The sequence below is a fragment of the Oryctolagus cuniculus genome, chromosome 9 (genome assembly GCF_051225735.1).
Source record: "Oryctolagus cuniculus isolate XC-2025 breed Fujian yellow rabbit chromosome 9, ASM5122573v1, whole genome shotgun sequence".
NCBI classification, from domain to species: Eukaryota; Metazoa; Chordata; class Mammalia; order Lagomorpha; family Leporidae; genus Oryctolagus; species Oryctolagus cuniculus.
In genome coordinates this window covers 41404826-41427408 of record NC_142875.1, presented here as the reverse complement: position 1 = coordinate 41427408, position 22583 = coordinate 41404826, and the positions used below count along the sequence as shown (strand labels likewise).

The 22583-nt window shown below is 32.6% G+C and overlaps 1 protein-coding gene across 1 annotated transcript in view; it reads right to left on the bottom strand.

Annotated features, from left to right (window-relative positions):
- Window positions 1–22583, bottom strand: part of DACH1 (dachshund family transcription factor 1) — a 438352-nt gene that overhangs the window by 26558 nt on the left and 389211 nt on the right. The window contains exons 7-10 of the mRNA XM_008260046.5: window positions 18590–18741; window positions 12323–12470; window positions 8863–9006; window positions 8311–8379 (exon numbers count right to left, since the gene is read on the bottom strand). Of these exons, the coding sequence (XP_008258268.2) occupies window positions 8311–8379; window positions 8863–9006; window positions 12323–12470; window positions 18590–18741 (513 nt within the window). The remainder of the gene's footprint in view (window positions 1–8310; window positions 8380–8862; window positions 9007–12322; window positions 12471–18589; window positions 18742–22583) is intronic.

Here is a 22583-nt window from a genome sequence, read left to right as displayed (position 1 = left end):
ACTTCCCTTAGTTCTACAGCCAATCACTGCAACTGTAACACCACGAGAAAATGTCAGTGGAAAAAATTATCAATGATATGGCTATGTTTTTTTCACGTCGTTTAAAAGTAGGTCTTGAAGTTAAATTTCCTTTGCTACAAAGGTAAAGTTATTTCATGAACCACTTTATAAATTATCCAAATTTCTTTTATATTTTTTCACTGTTTACACAGATGTATATTAAACCTTCCAAATAAGAATCAGTGAATCTGAATGATACACTCTGTTTAGTCAGTCATCCATGTCACTAATTATGACATTATGTCAAAATGTATCTAGAATCGACCTGTAGGATGCCCTGCTAATAACTGTCCTAATTTCCATTGATCAATATTCTTTGATTATAGGTCTTCAGACAGTAGTCAAGCCAAACCACAAACATGTTCACAACCAAGTAAATTTAATTCAAATTACTTTGTGCAAAATTTTTACTGTATTTTCTATTAATAATGCTCTGTTTCAATATTTAATGACAATTTACTTGCACAATGTACATTTCCTTCCTAAAATTCCATTACCACCCATTATTCTGATACACCCAGATAAAAGTAAATTCTATATCAGCTAAACTCGAGCTTAGCCAAAAGGCCAAGAAGTGATTCTATACCCCTTAAACATTCATAAAAGCCTCTATAGTTATATTACTCTTCTAGAAAAAATTATATCAACTAAATTATAAACTAAGGTCAATATTTTGCCTTAATTCATTTTTGTCTAATATTTGGTTAATGGAGTACAAGGTTGAGATAATGTTATAAAATCTCATGAAATGTCACAAGTTGACAAGGAAATACAATGATGACAAATATACTTTCTTTCTCTGGTAAGAACCAGTTTAGAAAACTATCTCTAATAAAACAACAAATTGAAATTATTTTATGTAATAAGTAATTATAATGAATCATATTTTCTACGATTTTGAACAGTTTCTACTTAACAATGCCTGTTATGTCTAATTTTATGTCCATTAGTCTAAATGATATAAGAAGTTATATGCAACAACCATCTGCAGGAGGCCTTCAGCATTTTGAGTTTAAGTATATCCACCTACATTCAAACATATGGTTACTCTTTTATATATAATTGCAAATGAATGTTTACATAGAAATTGTGAGAAAATATGATTCTAAAGTTTTATGACATTAAAATTCATAGGTATCTATCAAGCTCTCTACTTAAGATTAATAATTCTGATAGTCTAGTTAAATGAGTAGTTAACAATGACCTATGGTAACTATGGAACAATATCCTGTTTATTGGTTTCTGCCTACAATCAATATCACCTTTTGTTCAACGTAATCAATGTTGTCTTAAATTGATTAGTTTCACTGAAATGCTGCCAAATACCAGATACCACTGCTAAGGGATTAGAAGCAAATTTATTATTGTTTGGTTTTGTTCATAGTAATATAATTCTAATATTTATATTTTAAGATCAAGAAAAATGGTTTGAGGTAATCCCTGTAGTAATTACTTATTTCTAAGGGAGTAAAAAATTGTCAATATGCCATACTGGCAGCTCAGAAATAAGTTTTGTTTATTTGTTTGCTTGCTTGTTTTGTTTTACAGAAAGCTTTCCCTTTCATCTCCTTTTAATCTAATAAGACATCTTAAATACGGAAAATGTGGTACAGGTAGGTTTTAAAATTCTTGTAAATCTTCACACTTTACTGTAGGACTAATTCAATGCTGTATAATGAAAAACTTGGACTAATTTTCAAAAAAAAGAAAAGGAAAGGAAAGAAAATTACATGTTAGAGTAATAATAGCTTTAGTGTTCACCAGCTGCCAGGCTTTGCAGTATGTATGTTAATCTATAATAATAAAGCTTAATATTAACAACTAAAACTTAAATGTGTACATCCTACTGCCCAGCATGGACTACACACTTTACTGTTTTACATAACCTGACAACTAACTACTCTCTGATGGTGAGCAGTTATTAAGAACAAAAAATAAGTGCGCAACAGAGATTTGAGTCTAGACCTAACTCGTAGCATTTCTCAACTACTACGTTCTACAGAAGTACATAAATAGAATCTCCACTCCCACACTAAAGCTAAAGGTTTGACTTTAAGCTTTAGAAATAGAAATCAGCACAACACAATTAAATGACAATCACATTTGAATGCTAGTTTCATAGAGTTGTAATATAGGTCCATTTAAGTAAGGTAAAATTTAGGAAAAAGTACAAGTCTGGGACACCATTCAGCAACATAAATTTAAACACAAACTTCACAGGAAATCATGAGATTCTCCAACTTTCATTACTATATAGAAATTAGATTTGTTTCAGAAATTTTAAATTTTATGGAAAGTTCACTTCACGTTTGGTTATAGATAGCTAGATTAATTTTTTATCTAAATGTGATTATTTTGCTAATTTCTCTATACCACTTTATTTTCTCCACTTCAAGTGAGGTTTTCCCTCCCGTGACTGCATGACTACAATTATAGCATAGGTATAGTAGATGACACAAGAGCAGGACAGAAAATATTTGCACAATTGTATATCATTCTCTAGTAGTGGACTGTTTTGAAACTTTTAAGTCATTAATAGATAAGTGCAAACTCTCCAAAATGAGTGATATGGATGCAAGTGGGTATCATATAAGAGATACATACTTGTACAGGTAGCAAGGCATGGTGAAAAAAAAGTTGGGAATATGAATCATGACGCAATGTTAGCAACTCCACTAGTAGTGTGTCAGTGAGAAAGGTAATTGCACACTCTGAATTTAGGTTACCTCACCTTTAAATTAGAATATACAAGAAAGGATTGATAAATATAAGTTCCTAATAGACTTCATTACTTTAAGAAGGTAGATACTTCTATTTACTATATCCTTAAGTCTAAGTGAAATGAAGTATATTCTTAGGAGGTCCCTTGAGCACTAGAATATTTGTTTCAATAAAAATGCTTGACCAAGGCTATAAATTCCTTTCATAAAAACCACACATAGTAGGTTGCTTAGTAGCTATAATTTACTAAACAAATATTAAATAATCATGCATTTTAAAGGGGTAGGAAATATATCATTTAACAATCCTAACCTGAAAATTAATAAGGAGAAAATAATATGAGGTAGACCACACTATAGTCCAAAGTCTGATAAACTCTTGGTGTGACTTTTCACAGGTCATCTACTCCTCATAAGTCTTAGTTTCCTCTTTTGCACAATAAAGAGATTTAATTTATTTTAAAGTCCTTTTCCAATGCTAAGGAAGTAACATCATAAAAGTGTACTTGGCATATCATCAATGTTGAATAAATATTTGTTGAATAAATGAATTAATTTAAAATTCAGCATGTATCGTCAAGTATCTAGGAAGTGGAAAGAAGATATTTTTAAATAGGAAAAAAAAGATTGTTAATATGTAGGGAAGTCTTTTATGTCCTTTTATTGGAGGAATATTTGGTTTTCTATGATCTGAGATCAATCAAAAAAAAAGAATAAAAGCCAAACAGTTTTGATTATGGCCACTGGATGTAAATAAAAGAGATGTACTTTCAAGTGAATTCAAGATTTTGCAAGCATAACTTGCAGATAGTCTAAGATGTCAGAGGAAGTATGGTCTATGTTCCCATTGATTTTAACAATTATTTTTGTTTTAAGCAGATGGGTTTGTATTTAAAAAGTGAGCAGAAAACTGCTATTTTAAAAGTTAACTTTCAGGACATTTTAGAGATTTTTAAAAACATGGAACAGCAATATCCACTATCCTTCCATGTTATCATTATAGATATACTGATTAAAAATTGTTTAGGTGGTCAACATATAAATTCAGAAGATTTAACCATTTGTAATGATAAAAAATAAATCAGAAAAGAAGTATGAAGTTAATGTTTAATGGCTAACCAAAAGAAGAAGTGATACTTGGAAAATGGCATTACATTGTGCTAAATATTAATTGAAAATGGAATAATACATGTGAATGTCTGCAGAATACAAATCTTGAATCAAATGTGCAAAGAAAGTAAGAGTAAATGTGCACACAAAGAATAAACACATATTGATTCAGCTACCATATATGAGCATTAATTCTTCCAGAATTTGTAATTCTGATTATCCTGGACTGAATCACAAAATTTTTTATTTGCTCCCATTAGTGTATCCATTGATAATCTGAGAAATATAAGATAATCAGTTCTTTGGATTCTCAAAATATCTAACATAGGTTCTAGTAGCTCATCAATGGCTCAATTATCCCCTCAGGGAACACAAAGGGTAGGCTGGTAAAGGCAAGAACAAGGTGGAAACCACTCATGGCAGTGGGTAAAAGCAATTTTTCAGGAAAACAATAATAACAACAAAATTCCATCACAGTAGGAGTACAGAGATTGAAAGGGAAGAGTTGCGATTAGGTGTAGATCGTGGTAAGAGGGTAAGGCAGTAAAATATAAAGCTCAACTCTTCCCTTATTATAGGTTACAAAAGGTGTTGGACTGGATAGATGAGGATGCTATAGAGAAGGAAGATGAAAGGAAGACTGCTCTGTGGAGAGGGGGCAGATACTTTCAGTTTGAGGCACTGAACCTTAAGGTCCCTTGGACCCTCAAATAAATAACAGGATATTATTATCTGGAGCAACTAAAATGTCAATGAACTGGAGAGATTCCCTTATAAATAGCCAAAATATACATTGAAGAGTCTATTTAAGTTGATATCAGTTCCTAAAAAGAGAGAATAAAACAAGACTAGAATTCAACAAGAAAGCAATGATGTTATAGACTTGGTTGTATGGAGGGTATACAAGTGCATTTGTATTTGTTGGGGCAAAAGGGATTTTGGAGGCTATTTATGGGTTAGCTGGCAAAACACCTGCAAAACCTGCCTAGTGAGTCTTAAATGATCCCAAAAATAGCTTTAAAAAGCTTAAAGTCAGATACATTTTTCAAAATCCAGCACAAATCATGACATTTACAATTTTGTTAGGATTTGAAGAATGAACAAATTAATCACCATACAACTCAGTTCCTGAAACAAATTTTTTTAAAAAAAGTTTGATGTTATTCTGTATTGATAAAATATCTACCAAAATCATAAAGTTTGAGTCAGTTATTAGGAATAAAACAATGAAAAATGTCTCCCTGTGCCTCATGAGCTGATTTATCTTACTTGTCATGAAAAGTGGGGAAGGATTTTTGGCCTAGCAATTGAAGATATTGCCATGCCCCATGTTGGAGAGCCTGGGTTTCAGTCCAGTCTCTACCTCTGAACTCCAGTTTCTCTCTGGTGCACATCCAGGGAAGCATTAGATGATGCTTCAAGTAGTTGCGTCCTTGATACACATGAAGGATCCCTAGCTTGAGTTCATGGTTCTTGAATTCAGCCTGACCTAGCCTACAGCCAAAGAGGGCGTTTAAGAAGTGAACCAGTGGATGGAAGACTCTCTCTCTCCCTCTCTCCTTCCTTAAAATAAATGAAAATAATTAATTAATTAAAAAATAAAAATGAATTATTTAGGACTTATATCTTGGAACTGCTTTCAAAACCACTGTGATTTCCTTTTCTTCACCTCTTTAGTATAGCAGTGGTGAAAAAAATGTCAATAAAGCAATATTTAGTATAACCTAAGATGCATATTTGGGGGTAATTAGTTGGCACTCAAATGGTATTTAAGGGCCCGACTTCTAGTGACAAAATATTGGTCTAAATGTGACATTTATCTATTAAAAAATTAAAAATAAGTAAATACATGACAAACATAAAAATGTGAGCTTATTTTTTTTTCTTTCCCAATTAAGTTGAGTTTATTTTGGAATAGAGAATAATTTCTGTTATGACTGGACTGGGAGAAAGAAAGAATACAAACAGTATTATAACACCTGGGCTTGGGAACCTGGGAGCAAGAAAGCAAAGGAGCAAGAAGCTATGTTTGTGTCACTCTTGAGTTGTGAGGCAGAAGATGCTCATGGCTCCCAGAATGCATAGCATAGACCATTTCACAAGTTACTAATGAGTTCTGGTTCTTTCTTCCCTGCTTTTCCCATTTTTGAGCTTAGACAGAATTTGACTAAAGACAGTCTTCCTTCTTTGATTCCTTCTGTTTGTAGTTAATTGTGTTCTGTTTCTTAGCTTCCAAATGTATTAATTTAGTTTAAGGTTAGAAAAAGAAATCAAAGGGCAGGGCTAAGTGAGCTGTAACTTAATGAAGTTAGAGTTGCAAAAGATGATCTCTATGCTCCTATTTTTCAGTATTGGAATAGCCTAACTACTGGTGAATTTTTAGCAACTAGCTGCTACAAACAGTTTCACCTACAGTCCTTTTTTGAAAATTACATTTGAGTAAACTTTTACTAGCTAATAAATCATGAATATTAATAAAGTGTCTTATAACAAATAAACTGAATTTTTAACAATAACTGACATGCTAATGAATGAATGGGTGAAGATTTTATATTAAAATGTAAAGAAAAACAAATCCATAATTATTTATATTTGAACTTAACTCACTAGGTATAACTGTTGTACAAACATTTTGTTTCCCTTATCATGAGGTTACATGAGTGAGTTTACTGTATTATCCAATTGACTGCATTCTGGAGAGCAAAAGGAAGGTAATTTGTGATTAACACTTTTTTTTCTTCAGAATAAGCCAATCACAAAAATGCAAATCAAGAATTGTTAATATTTCTATCTCATGCAGAAAGATTTTATTCATATAAAGTATATATTTGAATATTTGTGAACATAAGTTCAAACAAAATACCCACAGCTTTATTAATGACCAAAATGTTGCTGACTGAATTCATATTATACATTTATTGTCAACTATGAAAAAATGTTTAATCACTACTTAACTTACTTGGTAATGTTAACAAAGACCTCCCATATATACGTAGGACTACATTGTCTTTTGCTTCCCCTAAATTGAGTTTGAATCACCGTCTGGATTCTGAGTATAGCAGATAATTGATGTATCACACTGACCTGAAGGTTCACATGTATTCTTAGACCATGTGGACACTATCTAAGTTAGTGCATGAATAGCCCCTCCATACACAAACAGCGGCTAATGATAACTATAGCCTTATTAAAGCTATTGCCCTGATAAGGGGACTGACTTGTTTCTAATGTGCATGTAATATTTATAACATACAAATAATTAGTTTTTTAATAACATTATACACACATACATACACAATTTTGTTGAAATCCATAATTCTCTAAAAATTGATATCTTTTAAAATAGACAATTGCATTATCATATATATCCAAGGAGATGCTCATAACAACACATCATCCAGTTGTTAGGATTAAAAACCTAATTATCATGGCCTCAGGTAAAATAAACAGGTGAAGTAATATAGTGTACTTTCCTTGGTACTGTTTCTTCAAGTTCTGATTTTTACTTTCTGCACATATGACACTACACTTTTGTTTCTTTTACACTAAACAAAGAAAATGACACTTTTGGAGTTAAGTCATACAATTAGTGTCATTCAATATTCAAAAATGACTGAACTTAAAATGCAAAAAAATTGGGGGGATTAGGTAGTCATTTTAGGCTTCTCTTTGAAGAATTATCTTCATTTAAACAGAAAACAAATGTTCTTTTTTACTGTTTAGTATTCATGTTGTTAGATTGTTTCTTGCCCAGAATACATGCTTGACTATAAATGGTACCTTCTGATTTTGTTCTTTCCTAACAGTACAGTCTCAGCAATATACATATTTAGCTCTTCTAAGTGTTTAATCAACTCCCTTTAGTATTCTATATATGATTTTGCTCAGCAGATTTGTGTTATTAACTTGTATATAATGACATACAGAACATTTGGAAATCCGCAAAGGAACTAAACAATCTTATTTATTGATAACATTCAACTAGTTAATTTTACATGTACCTTGCAGTAACTGTCACAAAAATGAGTAGTTAAATATTTTTAAGTTTTGTGAAAGACCTATTTGATTAATCTGTGATTTTACTTATGCAGTTTAGGACTTATAAACCTTTCCTGTATTAGATTGGACCTCAAATATTCAATAAAGCACATTTACTGTGTCCAAGATTAAATCATACATTGTTTAAAATTAATTATTCCTTTTTAATTGCATTGTATAAACAGAAATGACCTGTTAATTTAAAGAAAATCTATCAGCACAAAATGAATTCACTCACATAAACAAGCAAGATGAACTTGACCTTGTTTGAACTTGTTTTGATGTGGCCCAGATGGTAGGCTACATGCTTGAATAGCAGGCTAAAGCTGAGGAAAAACTCATATAGCAAGATCTAGATTTATAGCCTTCTGCAAATTCCTACCTTGTATTGTCCTTTCAGCATCTGTTCTGCCGCCACTGCGGTCAGCTTCTATCTCTGGGGTCAGAGAGTCTAAAAGCACAGAAAGGTAAGAGTGACACATATTTCATTTGATTCCTATTGTCCTTTGAAAAAAAAGAGCAACCTGTTACTTCAGTGCTGAATTAAAATTACATAAATCTCTGTCATCTTAAAGGTTGAACAAAAAGTGTAATGAGAAGATTTTGAAAAAAATTTGAGCAGATAAATAAGTAACACAACATTGTTCAAAAAATAGGATAAAGATTGTGAACAGATCACTGCTTTATTAGTTTTCAATAGAGACATAGTTGCTTCAACAGAGAAACATTGCCAAGTCCCAGATACTGAAGTTAAGTACAAAGCAGTGGAAACACCTGAGAAATAATGTTTCCTACCACATTCCTAGCACCCTGCTTTTAGCTACAAGCATAGCTGAATGAATCAGTAAATAGCAGTATGTGGAAGCACAATGTCTAAATTGCCTTTGAGTATTAAAAATAAAAGTTATTCATGCACACACAGATCCCCTCTTACCATTTAAGACCCTGAGACTATCTGTGGAAGCTGCCTGTTTCAGTGTCTGCTCTGCTTGCTCGCGTCGTTTTGTCTCGAATTCAAGAGCTTCTTGTAATTTTCTCTTGGCCTTCTTCTCTTTCTTTAGCCTCTTTTGAACTATAGCTAGAAAAGAGTATATATATTTATACCATTATTTTTTTCTTATTTTTGCAACATTATTAGTTTCCAAAAGAGCTCTGATTTTATATTATTTTTTCCTCCTGGACTGAGTCTACCTACCCAGAGGAAGTAAAAAAAAAAAAAAATCTACCTTTACCTAAAACAATTCCCAGTAAAAGGTCTGAGGAGGCCAATTTTTTTATTTCAGCCTTGAACTATTCTAAAAATGCCTTTAATTGTCGTATGTAGAGATAAATTTAATAGGAAGCTAATTTTAGTAAATATTTGTATTCACTGATAAAGGAAGCTTGATTAAATGAATTTTGTGGTTTAGTTCTCTGCCCTTGAATCAGAACAGTGCAGAGTAGTTTGATTAGTGCAGACCTTTATAAGCGTGCCTCCTATCTCCTTATGAAGTGTCAATTTTTAGTAGCAAATGAAGCATTTCTCCTCTTAAGCTTTGGAAAACAATGTTACATCAACCAGATTTTTCACAAACTTATTTGACAGTTTAGAATATATAACAAATATTTTTGCATATGAGAAAAATACTCTTAATTATTACAAGTAGATGCAGAAATAATTTTTTGGTTGAAGTTATCACAGTTTTCTTAGAGAATGATTTCTTCACTGCAAATTTAAGCACTATAATATATTTTAAGAAAATTATAACAGTTTCACTCTGTAGTAATAAGGTGAGGTATAAAACCTCACTACTAACAGCAGTGTCCTACTGACAGCAAATACTTTTTATAGAAAAAGTCTATTGTAACACAAAACATTGACTATAATACATCGTTCTCCTATTGGACAATTTAAACATTTGTAAATAATATGTAATCAATACATAAAAACAGGTGCTTTTCTCAAAATGTATATTAATTATACTTTCAGTTTTATAATTTTTTAACTTTTGCTAAATATGGTAACTAATAAACTTATAGGAAGGATATATGTGTTTTTCTTTTAAATCATTTATTTTTCAATTATTGATAAACACTGTCAATACCAATGTGACTGAGCCAGTATATAAGAAGGTTCTCTTGTTAGTTATGAAGGACAATCATTCCCAGTTTACTATTTAATTTCTTACTACAGATTAAATAGTAAGAATGCTTTCATCAAACACAATATTCAGTCAAAATAAAAATAAGTAATAATGAGTCAAGTATATTAGTTTCATTTATCCCATTTTTATCATTATTAATATTGCTAAGACGGCAGTTCATTAACTTACTGAGTTTATACCAGATTAATGTATTTTCTTAAAATGTTTTTCTCAAGGTCCATTGGCCCCAATCTTGAAAGAAAAGTAATTAGAACTGATTTTAAAAACATGCTAATTTCTTTTATCTACTAGTGTGAAAATCGCATGATTATCTTAATAAAATTACTTGGCTACTAATTTCCCCTTCCAAAGATGATTGTTTATAAGTCTCCTTTAGAAGAGACAGCAACTTCTGAAATATTTATATGAGTTGTATACTCCCCTGCACTAAAAGCTCAATACCCAGTGCTTTGTCATTGACCACTCACTTCTTCCTGAGTCTGAAACAAATGAGACTGCCATGCTCTCTCTTTAGAGTAATATATGGCTTACATAGACACATTAATAATAGGTAAGTATTGGTAATTATGAACTTTAATTTACTGTTCATAATTAATTAAATGGGAATTTCCTGGTGTGATCTGTGAATATTTTGCCCTCTAGTGGCTAAATGAATAAAATAGAATGGAAATTCTTCCACCAGACTTGAACCAATCAAACTTAAAGGTCTCAAAAGTAACCAGTTATTGCAGCATTTCAAGGGCCTGCCCTTAAGACTTACAAAAATGACTTGTCCATTTGAGTACAAAATCAAGGCATGGCTGTTTTGCGGAAGATGTTCCATAGATTGAGCTGTATGAGTAAGCGCCCTTATTCAGGTCAATTTACAATGTTTATTTGGTCTTGATTACTTTAGCACCTAAATTTACATGAAGTCACATTATTTAAAACTATGCTATTTACATATGGTGACAGTTTCCCAAATGGAATTCATCCTAGAAACCCCCTAGCTCTTTCCTCATAATAGCTCATGAAACAAACTGGTAAGCCTTGCTAGTTCCAACAGCAAAATAGAAACAATGACTTTTAAATGACTATATCAATATATATTAAAACAGAATATGTGGAACAATAATATTGGATAATATTCAATGAATGAAAATTTGTTCTTCCTATTTCTAGAATACTTAGTAAATATAATAGTTGAGGCATACAAAGGGAATTGATTGTAAAGATAATACTTTACAAATTCATTCATAAAATAAACATACAAATATAAACTTCAAAATTAGCTATGGATGCGGGCACTGCAGCTCAATAGGCTACTCCCCCGCCTGTGGCGCTGGCACACGGGGTTCTAGTCCCACTCGGGGTGCCAGATTCTGTCCCGGTTGCTCTCTGCTATGGCCCGGGAGTGCAGTGAAGGATGGTCCAAGTCCTTGGGCCCTGCACCCCACAGGAGACCAGGAGAAGCACCTGACTCCTGGCTTCAGATCAGTTCGATGCGCCGGCTGCAGCGCTCTGGCCACAGCAGCCACTGGAGGGTGAACCAATGGCAAAAGGAAGACCTTTCTCTCTGTCTCTCTCTCTCTCACTGTCCACTCTGCCTGTCAAAAAAAAATTAAAAATAAATAAAAAAATAAAAAAATTAGCTATGGATATATCACACAGTGTGTTAAAAGAAACCTTTCATAGATCAATAATATCATTAGATTTATCCAACAAGAATTCATATCAGTTTTCACTCTGTGTACTTGACCTCAATGAATAGGAATGAAACATTCAGAAAGAAAATCATACAAACACTTAACTTCAGTCATTTTCTCAGATAGTCATCAGTCTTCAATTTCAGTTGATAAGTATCTTACTAATCTTTCTTCACTTAAATAATCAGTGTTTTCTATTTTAGCTTTATGACTTTAACTCATAAGATTTTCAAAGGACAATTGTGAATGAACAGAAAATTTTTCTTCATGGCTGTCATCTTATCAGAGCTCATTCTTATCTTAAAGAATATGAATTCATTAAGCTCTAAAAGCAATAAAATTAAATGATTAATGATATAATGGATATGTTTCAATTCCCTGCAGTAGGAACAGAAGAGAAAACATGTATTCTGGAGATTAAGAACTACAAAGAGCCCAAGATTCAAGTTCTGCCCTGATTTTCAGCTACAACCTAGTTAACAAGTTAAGTCTCAAAGTGAATAACCAAGCATAGTATTATTATGTTGGATATTTTACTTAAAGTATTAAACTTATTTGGAAATACCTCTGTTCTTTTGTTCCATAGCCAACTGCTTTTCAAGCGTTTCCCTTAGTTCTCTTTCCCTTAAAAAATCCATCTTCAGTTCTGTTTTTTCCAGTTGAACCTGTTTTTCTTGAGCTCTGGCATTATCTATGGCAACTTTTAGGAGCCCCTGTACAAAGAAGTTATTCAGAATGGTAATATGTTTTGATGCAAAACACATTTCATTCATTACTTAAAAGCATTTTAAAGGAGAAAAACCCACTTATCAAATTCTTTAATCCTCATGCATTCACCCTGCACTCACTAAGACAAATACCATAAGTAAAATATGAAACTTCTCAGTCTAATTAAACTATTTTAGACAGAAAAATATTTATGGAATGCAGGTTTCGTCAAGTCTGATTAGAATATCTAGATCCAAAGCTAAACAAAAGCAGCACATAAGCACATCTGAAAAAGAAAAAAAAAAAAAAGAACTGAGCAAAAATCTAGCCTGAAATCCTTCAACAGCTAAGTATCTGACATGGTTTATGCAACCCCATATGATGCTTGCAGTACTCACTGCCATCTTGGGGCTCATTCCCCCAGGGACTTCGCGCTTCCTGTTACACTGTGCTTTTGAATGCTTTTCCTCCAGAATTGTGCATGGCCCACACCCCCATTTCATGTCATATTTTCTCAAAGTCACCATACCTGAAAAGATTTGTCTTACCTCTCTATCTGAAACACCCTTCCAAATGTATTTTTCTTATTCTTTAAAATTCTTCAAAGCATTAATCAGTTACTATTGTTATTTATTTATTTCTTCACTGATACATGTTGTGCCTTTTCCACTAAAATGTAAGCTATCTGAAGTATGGAAACTTTCTCTCTTATAACATTATATCCCTAGGGAGCAGGGATAGCCTGGTATACAGTAGATTTTAAAATTTCATGAATAGAAATCTTAATGTGACAGTATTTTTCTACAATATATAATATATTCAAGGGATCCTAAATGTAGTGGCTTTGTAGTGCATCTTTTTTTTTAAAGCATTCAATATGTTTGTAACAAACTGGGAATAACTTTTAGAAAACTAATGGCATAATTTGAAGGGGCACATGGTAAAAATAAATTTTATTTAATCATGCATCTAATTATTGAGATTATATATAGATATTAAATATATATTTACTTACTCTATGCCTCTGAAAATATAGCCATATTTTGAGATTTTTAAAAATGAGATTATGAGAATGTTAAATGTATAAAAAACATTCTCTATGTTTTCTCTCCTAAAATGTTATACACCAGAAAAATCTGTAAAAATTAGAGCTAAACATTCTGACCAATTAAGCAGTATGAAAGGCTTTTTTAAAGTAGAAAGTATTTGGCCTTGTGAATATGAGACTAAATTTTAAACTGAAATAGTAAATGAAACAGAAGGTTGTGCCATTTGTAGTTGTACTGGGGAATATGACTGCCCCCCCCCCCCCCTTTTCGCCAGAGACAACATGAGCACTTTGCTTCAGGAATTTAAACTCCAGCTTGATTTGTAATCCCAATAGAGATGAAACTCTACTTCAGCCAACCAGTACAGCTTTAGCATTGTCAAAAGCCATTTTTATTCGCTTTTCAAGCACACATAAATTATTTCATATTTGCTATACCTGACCCTGAGTCCTGGCATAATTCTTGTGATATGAAACAAGCTGGAGAAGGATTTCTAAGTGGCAGCTTGCCCCTCCCTACTCTTTTGTTGTTTTAACAATAAAACATAGCTGCTAAGATAACTGCCATCTTAACTCAATTCAGCAACATTCCTGTGTATGTTTCTTCTTCATCAGGAACAAACAATTAGTAACAAATGAAAGAGATCATTACATCTAGTGCCCTTTTAGATCACCCCAATTAAAACTTTAGTTTAGCTGTATTTTAATTCTAAGATACCAAATTCTAATTTTCTGCTCTGATTGCTCTTGTTGACTTATCTTTGAAAGATGTACTCTCTGTGCAATGTCTAGAGATTATTTAGCAAGATGCCAATGTTGGCACCACTTAATGTGTTGATTGGTTGTATTATCAGTAGCTGTTTAAAATAAATTACTATTAAACTATTATTGTCCTTGGCTGACAAAACACAATATTTTGGTGTTCTTTAAACATGAAACAATCATTATGAATAAACATGTTGAATAATGTTAAACGGCAAGTCTAATTTGTGTAATTTTATATTAATATTCCTTTGTAAAGAATGAAGTTGCTAAGAGCATTTATGTTTACTGTTTCCTTTTGTTACCGTTGCTGCTAATGTGGCTAATGGCAATATATTACCTATTCCTGCTGATTATGTCTGAAAAATACTAGCTTTTAGTATCCAGTACCCTCTAGGGACTACTTATAAGCTATATAAAATTAAATTTCATTTTTAGACTTTACATAAGTGCACATCAGTAGGAGTCCAGTGTGAACAAAAATCTGTACTGGAGTCAAACTGATACATATGTAAAACTATATTTTTCCAAGTGACAGCTCTGCTACAAAAATTACAGAATACTGATTAAATTTCAGTGCAGCAGGGGGCTTGATAAACAATATCAAGTAGTGTTCACGGAATCTACAAATCATTAGGACAGTATGTTAACCATCAGTAATAATAGTATTACTTTCAAATTGATATATATAACTTCTGTGAATTTTCCAGGTAACTTCTCTATGAAGTTCACACTGAATTTTGCTCTCACTGGAACATATAGTATCCAGCAAAATTGTCTAAATGTATTACAGTTGGAAGTATGCATTAAAAATGTCAATGAACAAACTATTGGTGTTTTTTAAAAGGTATAAAAATAAAGTTAAAATTATTGGCTATGACTTTGACACATAAAGGTTTGAAGATGGATAATCAGAGTATTTCAGCCTTAATACTTACATTCTTTTTCACTGTATTTCCTTCAACATAGAAGTAGAGAATACTTCTTAGACCACAGTTAGATTATGTCCATTTATTAGACCACAGTCAATGAACATGTGGCTCCCATTTACTATGTTTTTGACATCTCTTTTAAATCTTCCTTGTTTGTTTAATTTCACAAACCATAGTGAATCAACTCCCTGATATATATTCAATTATGGAAAGTATCTTCAGTGCTAATCTTATCCCTAACTAAATTTTATATTCTGTACCTTTTTTAAATATTTCCACTTTATTTTTACATATTTACCTATTCTTATTTTCCTATATGTGAGATATTCAAAATCCTTTTTGCAAAAAGACGGATGAACAAAGTACATATTGCTCCCTATCCTGTATACTCATAGATTGCAGGTATGCTTTCCAGCATAGAAATTCAGATTTTGAATGGCAAGTAGAATCCTCCCCTTAGTGTGTTCTGGTGGAAGCCAAGATCTGTAGACAATGGCTGGTTGGCTCAAATTTGTTTTCTATAGTGAAACATGATGGTTATCATTAAAGCACAAATGGTAGCTGACACAAAATTTTATTTTCCTTGTGTAAAATCTCATGGGAAGTTCTCCAAGGACATGTTTGAATGGGGAAAGATGGCGCTATTGAAAAGAAAAAAAAAGCCACATTCTTTGTAAAGTAAAGAAGTTTTAAAAAGCAAGGAAACAAAAATGTGTCTACATTCCTCACTAATATAAAATTAATATCCTTTACTGTACACATCTTCATCTATTATCACATTTAATTTTTAAAATATTCAATAGTCAAGAAGTAGCAGGAAAATTGTACTAGTTAATAAAAATCTGTGGTCTAATTCTATATTAATATATATAATTTTCATTTTAAAGCACAAAACAATGAAAAATGAGTTTTGATAATGGTATCACAGAGGGAACACCTGTAGTAATCATTGCAAATTTAGCAATTCAGGATTGCTAAATTACAGTTTGTTATGAAATTAAATTATTGACTATTAAAACAATAACATTTTAAGGGGGCTTTAATAATTAATTCTAATAAAAAAGCAGATTCTCAAAAGAAATATGGAGCTTCCAACTTAGTACACAAAATTATGCTTCCTTTTTGACATAAAAAGCAGAGAACCCCATTATATATAATTGAAACTGCAGAGGAAATTGAGATAGGCAGAATGTAATCACCGAAATTATAATTTGGACAGCAAACACATTCATACTGTATAGCTAATAAGCTGGGGTCATGACTGTTTAAACATTCTATACCATTTCTAGAATACTACCATAACTCCATAAACATGACACTAATAGATATCATCTATCTCCTTTTTACAAAATGATGTGAACTCATTACTAGATCTATACCTAGTACACATGTGTATATTTGTATAAGTGTTATGCATGTACACGTATGCATTGTATATTTGTGTGTATATATATATGCATGTATGTGTGTTTGAATACTTGTACATGGAACTCAGTAAGATATTTAATCTTTATTTTACTTTATGTACACACATATATATTTATATATATACATGTAAATATATATAAGTATATATATAAGTATACATAAGTATATATACTTACATATATAAATACTAATAGATAAGATCGAAGTAACGACCATAACTTATTTTTAAGGAGGCATTCTTGTTGTAGATATTCTAACTTTATCAGATGCAAATCTTATGATTTGGAAATGAGAAATAAATTAATTCGTCTTTACTACCCTATCATTAATTCTTACTAAAATATGTCCACAAGGCATAGGAGGGTATGCCTTGAACCATTTCAATAGTATTTTTTTTTGGCTAAAATGTGTACATTTTAAAGCTGGGCCTTTCTTTTCTCCTTTTTTGTCTTTTTCAAAGAGATAATTCTGGTTTTAAGTGATGTAGATAATATTCCCTGTCTGTGCACGGGATAGATGGATGGAAGAACATTCACACACTGGCAGTGATGGCATTCAGTGGTCCCATACAGTCAAGGGTCCATGTAGGAACTGCGTCTTCACAGGAACACGCTGCTTTGCTCTGTGCAACCCAGAAATGTTTTCTCTCCTGAAATTCTCACTGGCCTGGGAAGGAACTCTGGGTGAAGACATATGGCTTGTTCTCTGCTTCGCAGGGAATTGCATAAATAAGAAAATGAAATATTCTCTTACTTTTAAAAACTTAGAAATGTTGAAGAATATTTCTGAAAGCATTTAACAGCAAGAAGAGAAATTCACTAAAACTCTAACTCATAAAAACGATAATTTGGGTGAAATTTGGAAAAAAGTCATGTTTATTTTAAAATATAATCAACTATTCAACTATGATTAAGAGTTTAAGCTGCACTGATGATTTATTTCAATTGCTGAGATATGAAATCTTAAAATATAATACAATTCTGGAGACGGTAATTACATTAGTATTAAAAATGCCATATTAATAGATGAGAAGATATGTTACATTAAAGGCCTTCTGTTATGTCCTTGGAGAAATAAATAAAATTAATTACATTTCTACTGGGAGAAAGTTTAATATGGAAAGAAATGTGTACAGAAAACAATAACTGAGGATGAAGGGTTACAGTAAAAAAAAAAAAATTTAAAGTGATTATCCTCTGCAAGCTCATGCCTACAAGCAGCTACTTCACATACAGAAAAATAGATGGCAAAAATCCCCATCTGGGAACCACATGATCACTTCATGTGTGGGCAAGAAAATTATGTTTTCTTCTATCCCAAACACTCTTATTATCTTGGCTCCATGCTCTGTGTTATTGTTAACTGTAAGTATTTTTGATTCATAATGTACTGTACGTAAAATATACATCCTGAAGAACACATAGGAAATCCGTGGAAAGTTTTGTATGGCTTTTTGAAGTTTCCTCTTTGAAGAAACCCTATTAATTGAAACAAACTTATTTATGAAGCACTGGGTTTCTTCTTGTGGATCCCTCTATATTAGATATATTTAAAAATGATTAAACAGATCATTTCCTCACTGAAAGGCTACAGTTTAAAAATAACTAAATATTTATTAGAACTGGTATGCCGTCATTTAGTAGATCAGACAGAACTAAACAGTTAAATTCCTTCCATTAGTAGGCAATGAAAAGAGCACTTAGATGGAAAGATTTTCAAAATTCCCCTGTCATTTTCATGTAAGTTTTAATATGGTTTAATATACATACTTGAGTATTTCTGGGCCCATCTGATTTAGTATTTCAAGTCTAAAATTGAAATTGCAAGACAATTTTTAATACCATGGTTCCTTCAATCTCATGAATTCATTAAGTTGGAATATTGTGAATTCGGGGGGAAATATCTAAAATTGGGTGTTCCATGTTCCTTTCTTACATTTTGCACAAAAGCCTACCTGTATGTTAGTCAGAAGGGTTTCTATGGAAGACAGTCCATCAGGAAACAGAAAAGGAGATGGAAAACCTGGAGGGAGTGGTTGTCCATGCCCAGTTAGAGAAAGTTTGTCAAGGCTGTCTCTTGCAGTTGGCGTAGAAAGCGGGGTCTCATCTGTATGTGATTGAAACAAAAATATAGAACAAGTTACGCTTGTCTGTTTTTATTAGACCTCAGTAATGGCTTCCCTAGTGGTTTCCAGAACATTTATTGCAAATTGGTTCCTGCTATCAGGAGAAAATGCTTTCTGCTGAATTTTCTTTAATGAAAAAGCTGTGGAGATACAACAAGATAACATTAATGAGTAACTTTATAAGCCTTTTAAATGCAGTCTCTAATGAGACTGAGTTTACAGTGCCATAGAATCTTTTTAAAACAAATATTATCTCATATATAGTTGTGATAATATATTCAGGCTGACTTTATGGGCACCTTCCCAATTATCTCATTTTAGTTTCTTCGGTTTGGATTGACAATAGAATATTTCTAGAGCTTCATATAAGTGAAATGCTTTGTATGTTAGGAGGTTTTTTTTCTCAATAAACCCTTCCTTTATATCAATGATTTGTTCAAATATACTGTTAAGGAATTTTTATGCAGTTAAAAGCTTTCATTCCATATGTAAAAAGAAAAACTAGAACCCCATATATTATATCTAAATTATAACTGAATTACTCATTTCATTAAAACTAAAGGACTAATTCACTTGAACTTAACCACCTTTTACCCTCTTAACTAAATCAACCACAGCTTTTATACATGAAATAGGGTTCTGGACAAACAGTAATAAAATAAAACTCCCATACAAGTATTTAGAAAATCAAATAAAAAGCTCTCTATGATAAATTAGTCATTAGTTTGTTTATTGGATTTTTTCAACATTTTAAGCAACTGAGAGTAACATTTTAACAGAGTCCTTTTATGCTCACAGAGAAATCTTTTTATTCAGTTCTTTAATATGTAACTGTTTTACAGCTTCACATGCAATAGATACAAGTTACAGCTTATTTTATTCTATTATAATCATAGAAAATTTTATTCATGGCAGGATTTTCAATTTTATAAATATTTTCTTATTTCACCTCAGGAAAATTAATCAGAGCAATGTATTTGCACAGTCCTGATAGTATCTCTCAATTTTGCAAGTGGCTAAAAACTTCTGCACACGTGCCTTACGCTTATAATTTGATTCCACTGTTCTCCTCTATCATTCTTTTATTTTTCATTACAACACCTAACCACACAACACGTTTTCCAATTACTTCTCTCGGGGGTAGAAATATTATGGAAGCTGCCACACTTCCCTGTCCCTCACTCACGTCAAAACAAGTTAAATTCATCTCCCTCACCTCTCCACATTTCTAGTTAATGAACCAAAGGGGAAGAAAGATTGGGCGAGGAGTAACAGACACAAGGTCTCCTATCCACAGCATTCCTCTCTCACTCACTCACTCCTCTGCAGTTTCTCCTCCACCCCATCCTCTGTTAACTAACTGACAGATGATCTGAGGCAGCAGATACTGGAAGAAGAAACAGAGTAAGCAACTAAAATAGGGCTCATGGTGCCATTATTTTCTTATCACACTTGTCATTAGGGTTAAAGAAAGACTGCAATGCAGGGATAGTGCTACCACATGGCTAATGTGAGCAAGGTGATCTTGGACATCATTTACCTAGGTATCATAAATTACTCCCCCAGACCAAGGCTGCTAGTGTTTTCTCATAATAGCTCCAAAAAGGCACTTGTTAAACATCTATGTGCATGTGAAATTGTTTAAGAATGGAAAGCAGTATTTTTTGATCAGCATCACCTTAGCTGTCACATGCTAAAGAAAATGTAGTTTAATAGATCATGGGGATAATAATTGCTTGTCTCTTGAAGAAAGGCCTAGTACCAGATGACCACCTGAGCTTGCTTTCAGCATTATATCCTATCATTCCACAATTCTTAAAGACTTCCAAGAAGAGAAGAAGCCCATGCATTCATATGAACACACATGCACACATTTGATTATAAGTTCTGTCATTGCCATGATTCTTTGATTTAACTGCAATGCATTTATGCTTGACTATATTTAGCTGTCGTGTGAATTGAATCATTATATCACTCATGATGTGTACATTTATATAGTCATTATTTACTTAACAAAAACAAAGTGGTAGACACTGGAGATGAAATGCTTATAAAACCATAATAGTAAAGCTTAAATAATCTCATGCAGACTAGAGTAAAGTGATTTCAATTGTTAAAAAGCTAAATCCTACAGTCAGCAAGACATTTGCCTTCTATCACTATTCATTTAGAGATTCTACTTAGCCAAGTATAGGACTAGACTAGTCCTGTTGTGTAAGTGTGTGTCCCTGCATGTGTGCATCTCTGCAGTTACTTCAGAGGCATGCTCATCACAGTCCTCACTCTTCCAGCTACATGAGAACAGACTATCCTTTGATTCAAAATGATTGGGTTTGTTCATGGATCATTTTACAATGTGAGATGCTATATAAAGCCACTTTAATTCAACATGTAGATAAGAAATAATCAAATTTAGGGCTGCAGGCCTGCTTAAGATATGTGGGGAAAAAAGGCGATTCTTAATACACATTTTGAAAAAAGACAAAATAATAAATAATCAAACACACAAATGAAAATATTTCTTGGAGCTGCAATACCCTATTATTTGAGAAAGTTGTTATTTAATGGCAATTAACTTCATAGAAGGCCTCTTTTAGATCTCCCTACAAAGATTGTAAAATTGAGAACATGGTTCTTCCTTTTGAAGTGAAAGTGACCTTTGATATCCTAAATATTCTCAAAAGATTAAAGCAAAAGTTTGAGAGTCCAGACAATGTGGAAGAGAGTTTTGACATCCTATAATCCACGCCTACTTCAAAGTGTGAATGATGATGAAGCACAGATTCATAAAATACTTTGATATACAAAAACCTATTTTTAAAAGTTAATCTTTAAAAGAAAGTTGGCTTGTCATATGCCATGATTTTTAGGTTATTACACTATTTGACATTACAATCTCTGTTTTAAATAATTTAGACTTATGGAAAAGTAGCAAGAGTTGTAGAAGGAATGACCATCACTCTGTAGTGAGTTTAATAGTGACCCCAAAATTAAATGTCCATGTTAAGTTCCTGAAAGCTAGGAATGCTGTTTTACTAGGAAAAATGTCTTTCACAAATGTAATTAAGTTAAAGATTTTGAGATGAAAATATCACCTTGGTTTAGGGTAGATACTAATCCAATGACAAAGTAAGAGGAAGATTAGAAAGATCCAGAAGATGTGGCCAGCACTGTGGCACAGCAGGTTAAGCTACCACCAAGTAAACTGCTGCCTGTGATGCCCACATCCCATATAAACTCTGGTTTTCAAGTCCTGGCTGCTCTACTTCTGTTCTAGCTCCCTGGTGATGCGCTTGGGAAAGTAGAGGAAGGTGGCCTGAGTGCTTGGGCTCCTGGCACGCACACAAGAGACCTGAATGGAGTTCCACACTCCTGGTTTCAGCCTGGCCCAGCTCTGGCTGCTGCAGCCATTTGGGGAATGAACCAGTGGATTGAAGATCTCTTTCTCTCCCTCTCCTTGTCTCTCTTTCTTTCTCTCTCCCTCTCTCTCTCTCTCCCTCTGTGAATTTGCCTTTCAAATAATATGTAAATCTTTTAAACAGAGAGAGAAACATACAAGAGAAGACACAGAAATGAAGACACAAATATTAGAATTTTCCTCCACAGTCCAGGGATGCAGACCATCAGAAACTAAAAAAGGCACCGAATGGATTTGCCCTTATGGCCCCCTATAGGAGTTCATCCCTGCTGAAATCTTGATTTTGGATTTCTGCTCGACACCTGTGAGAGGAACAATTTCTGTGGTTTTAAACAATTAATGTTATGGTCATTTGTTATGACAGTCCTAGGAACATAACACAACTTCGAATCACCAATTATATAT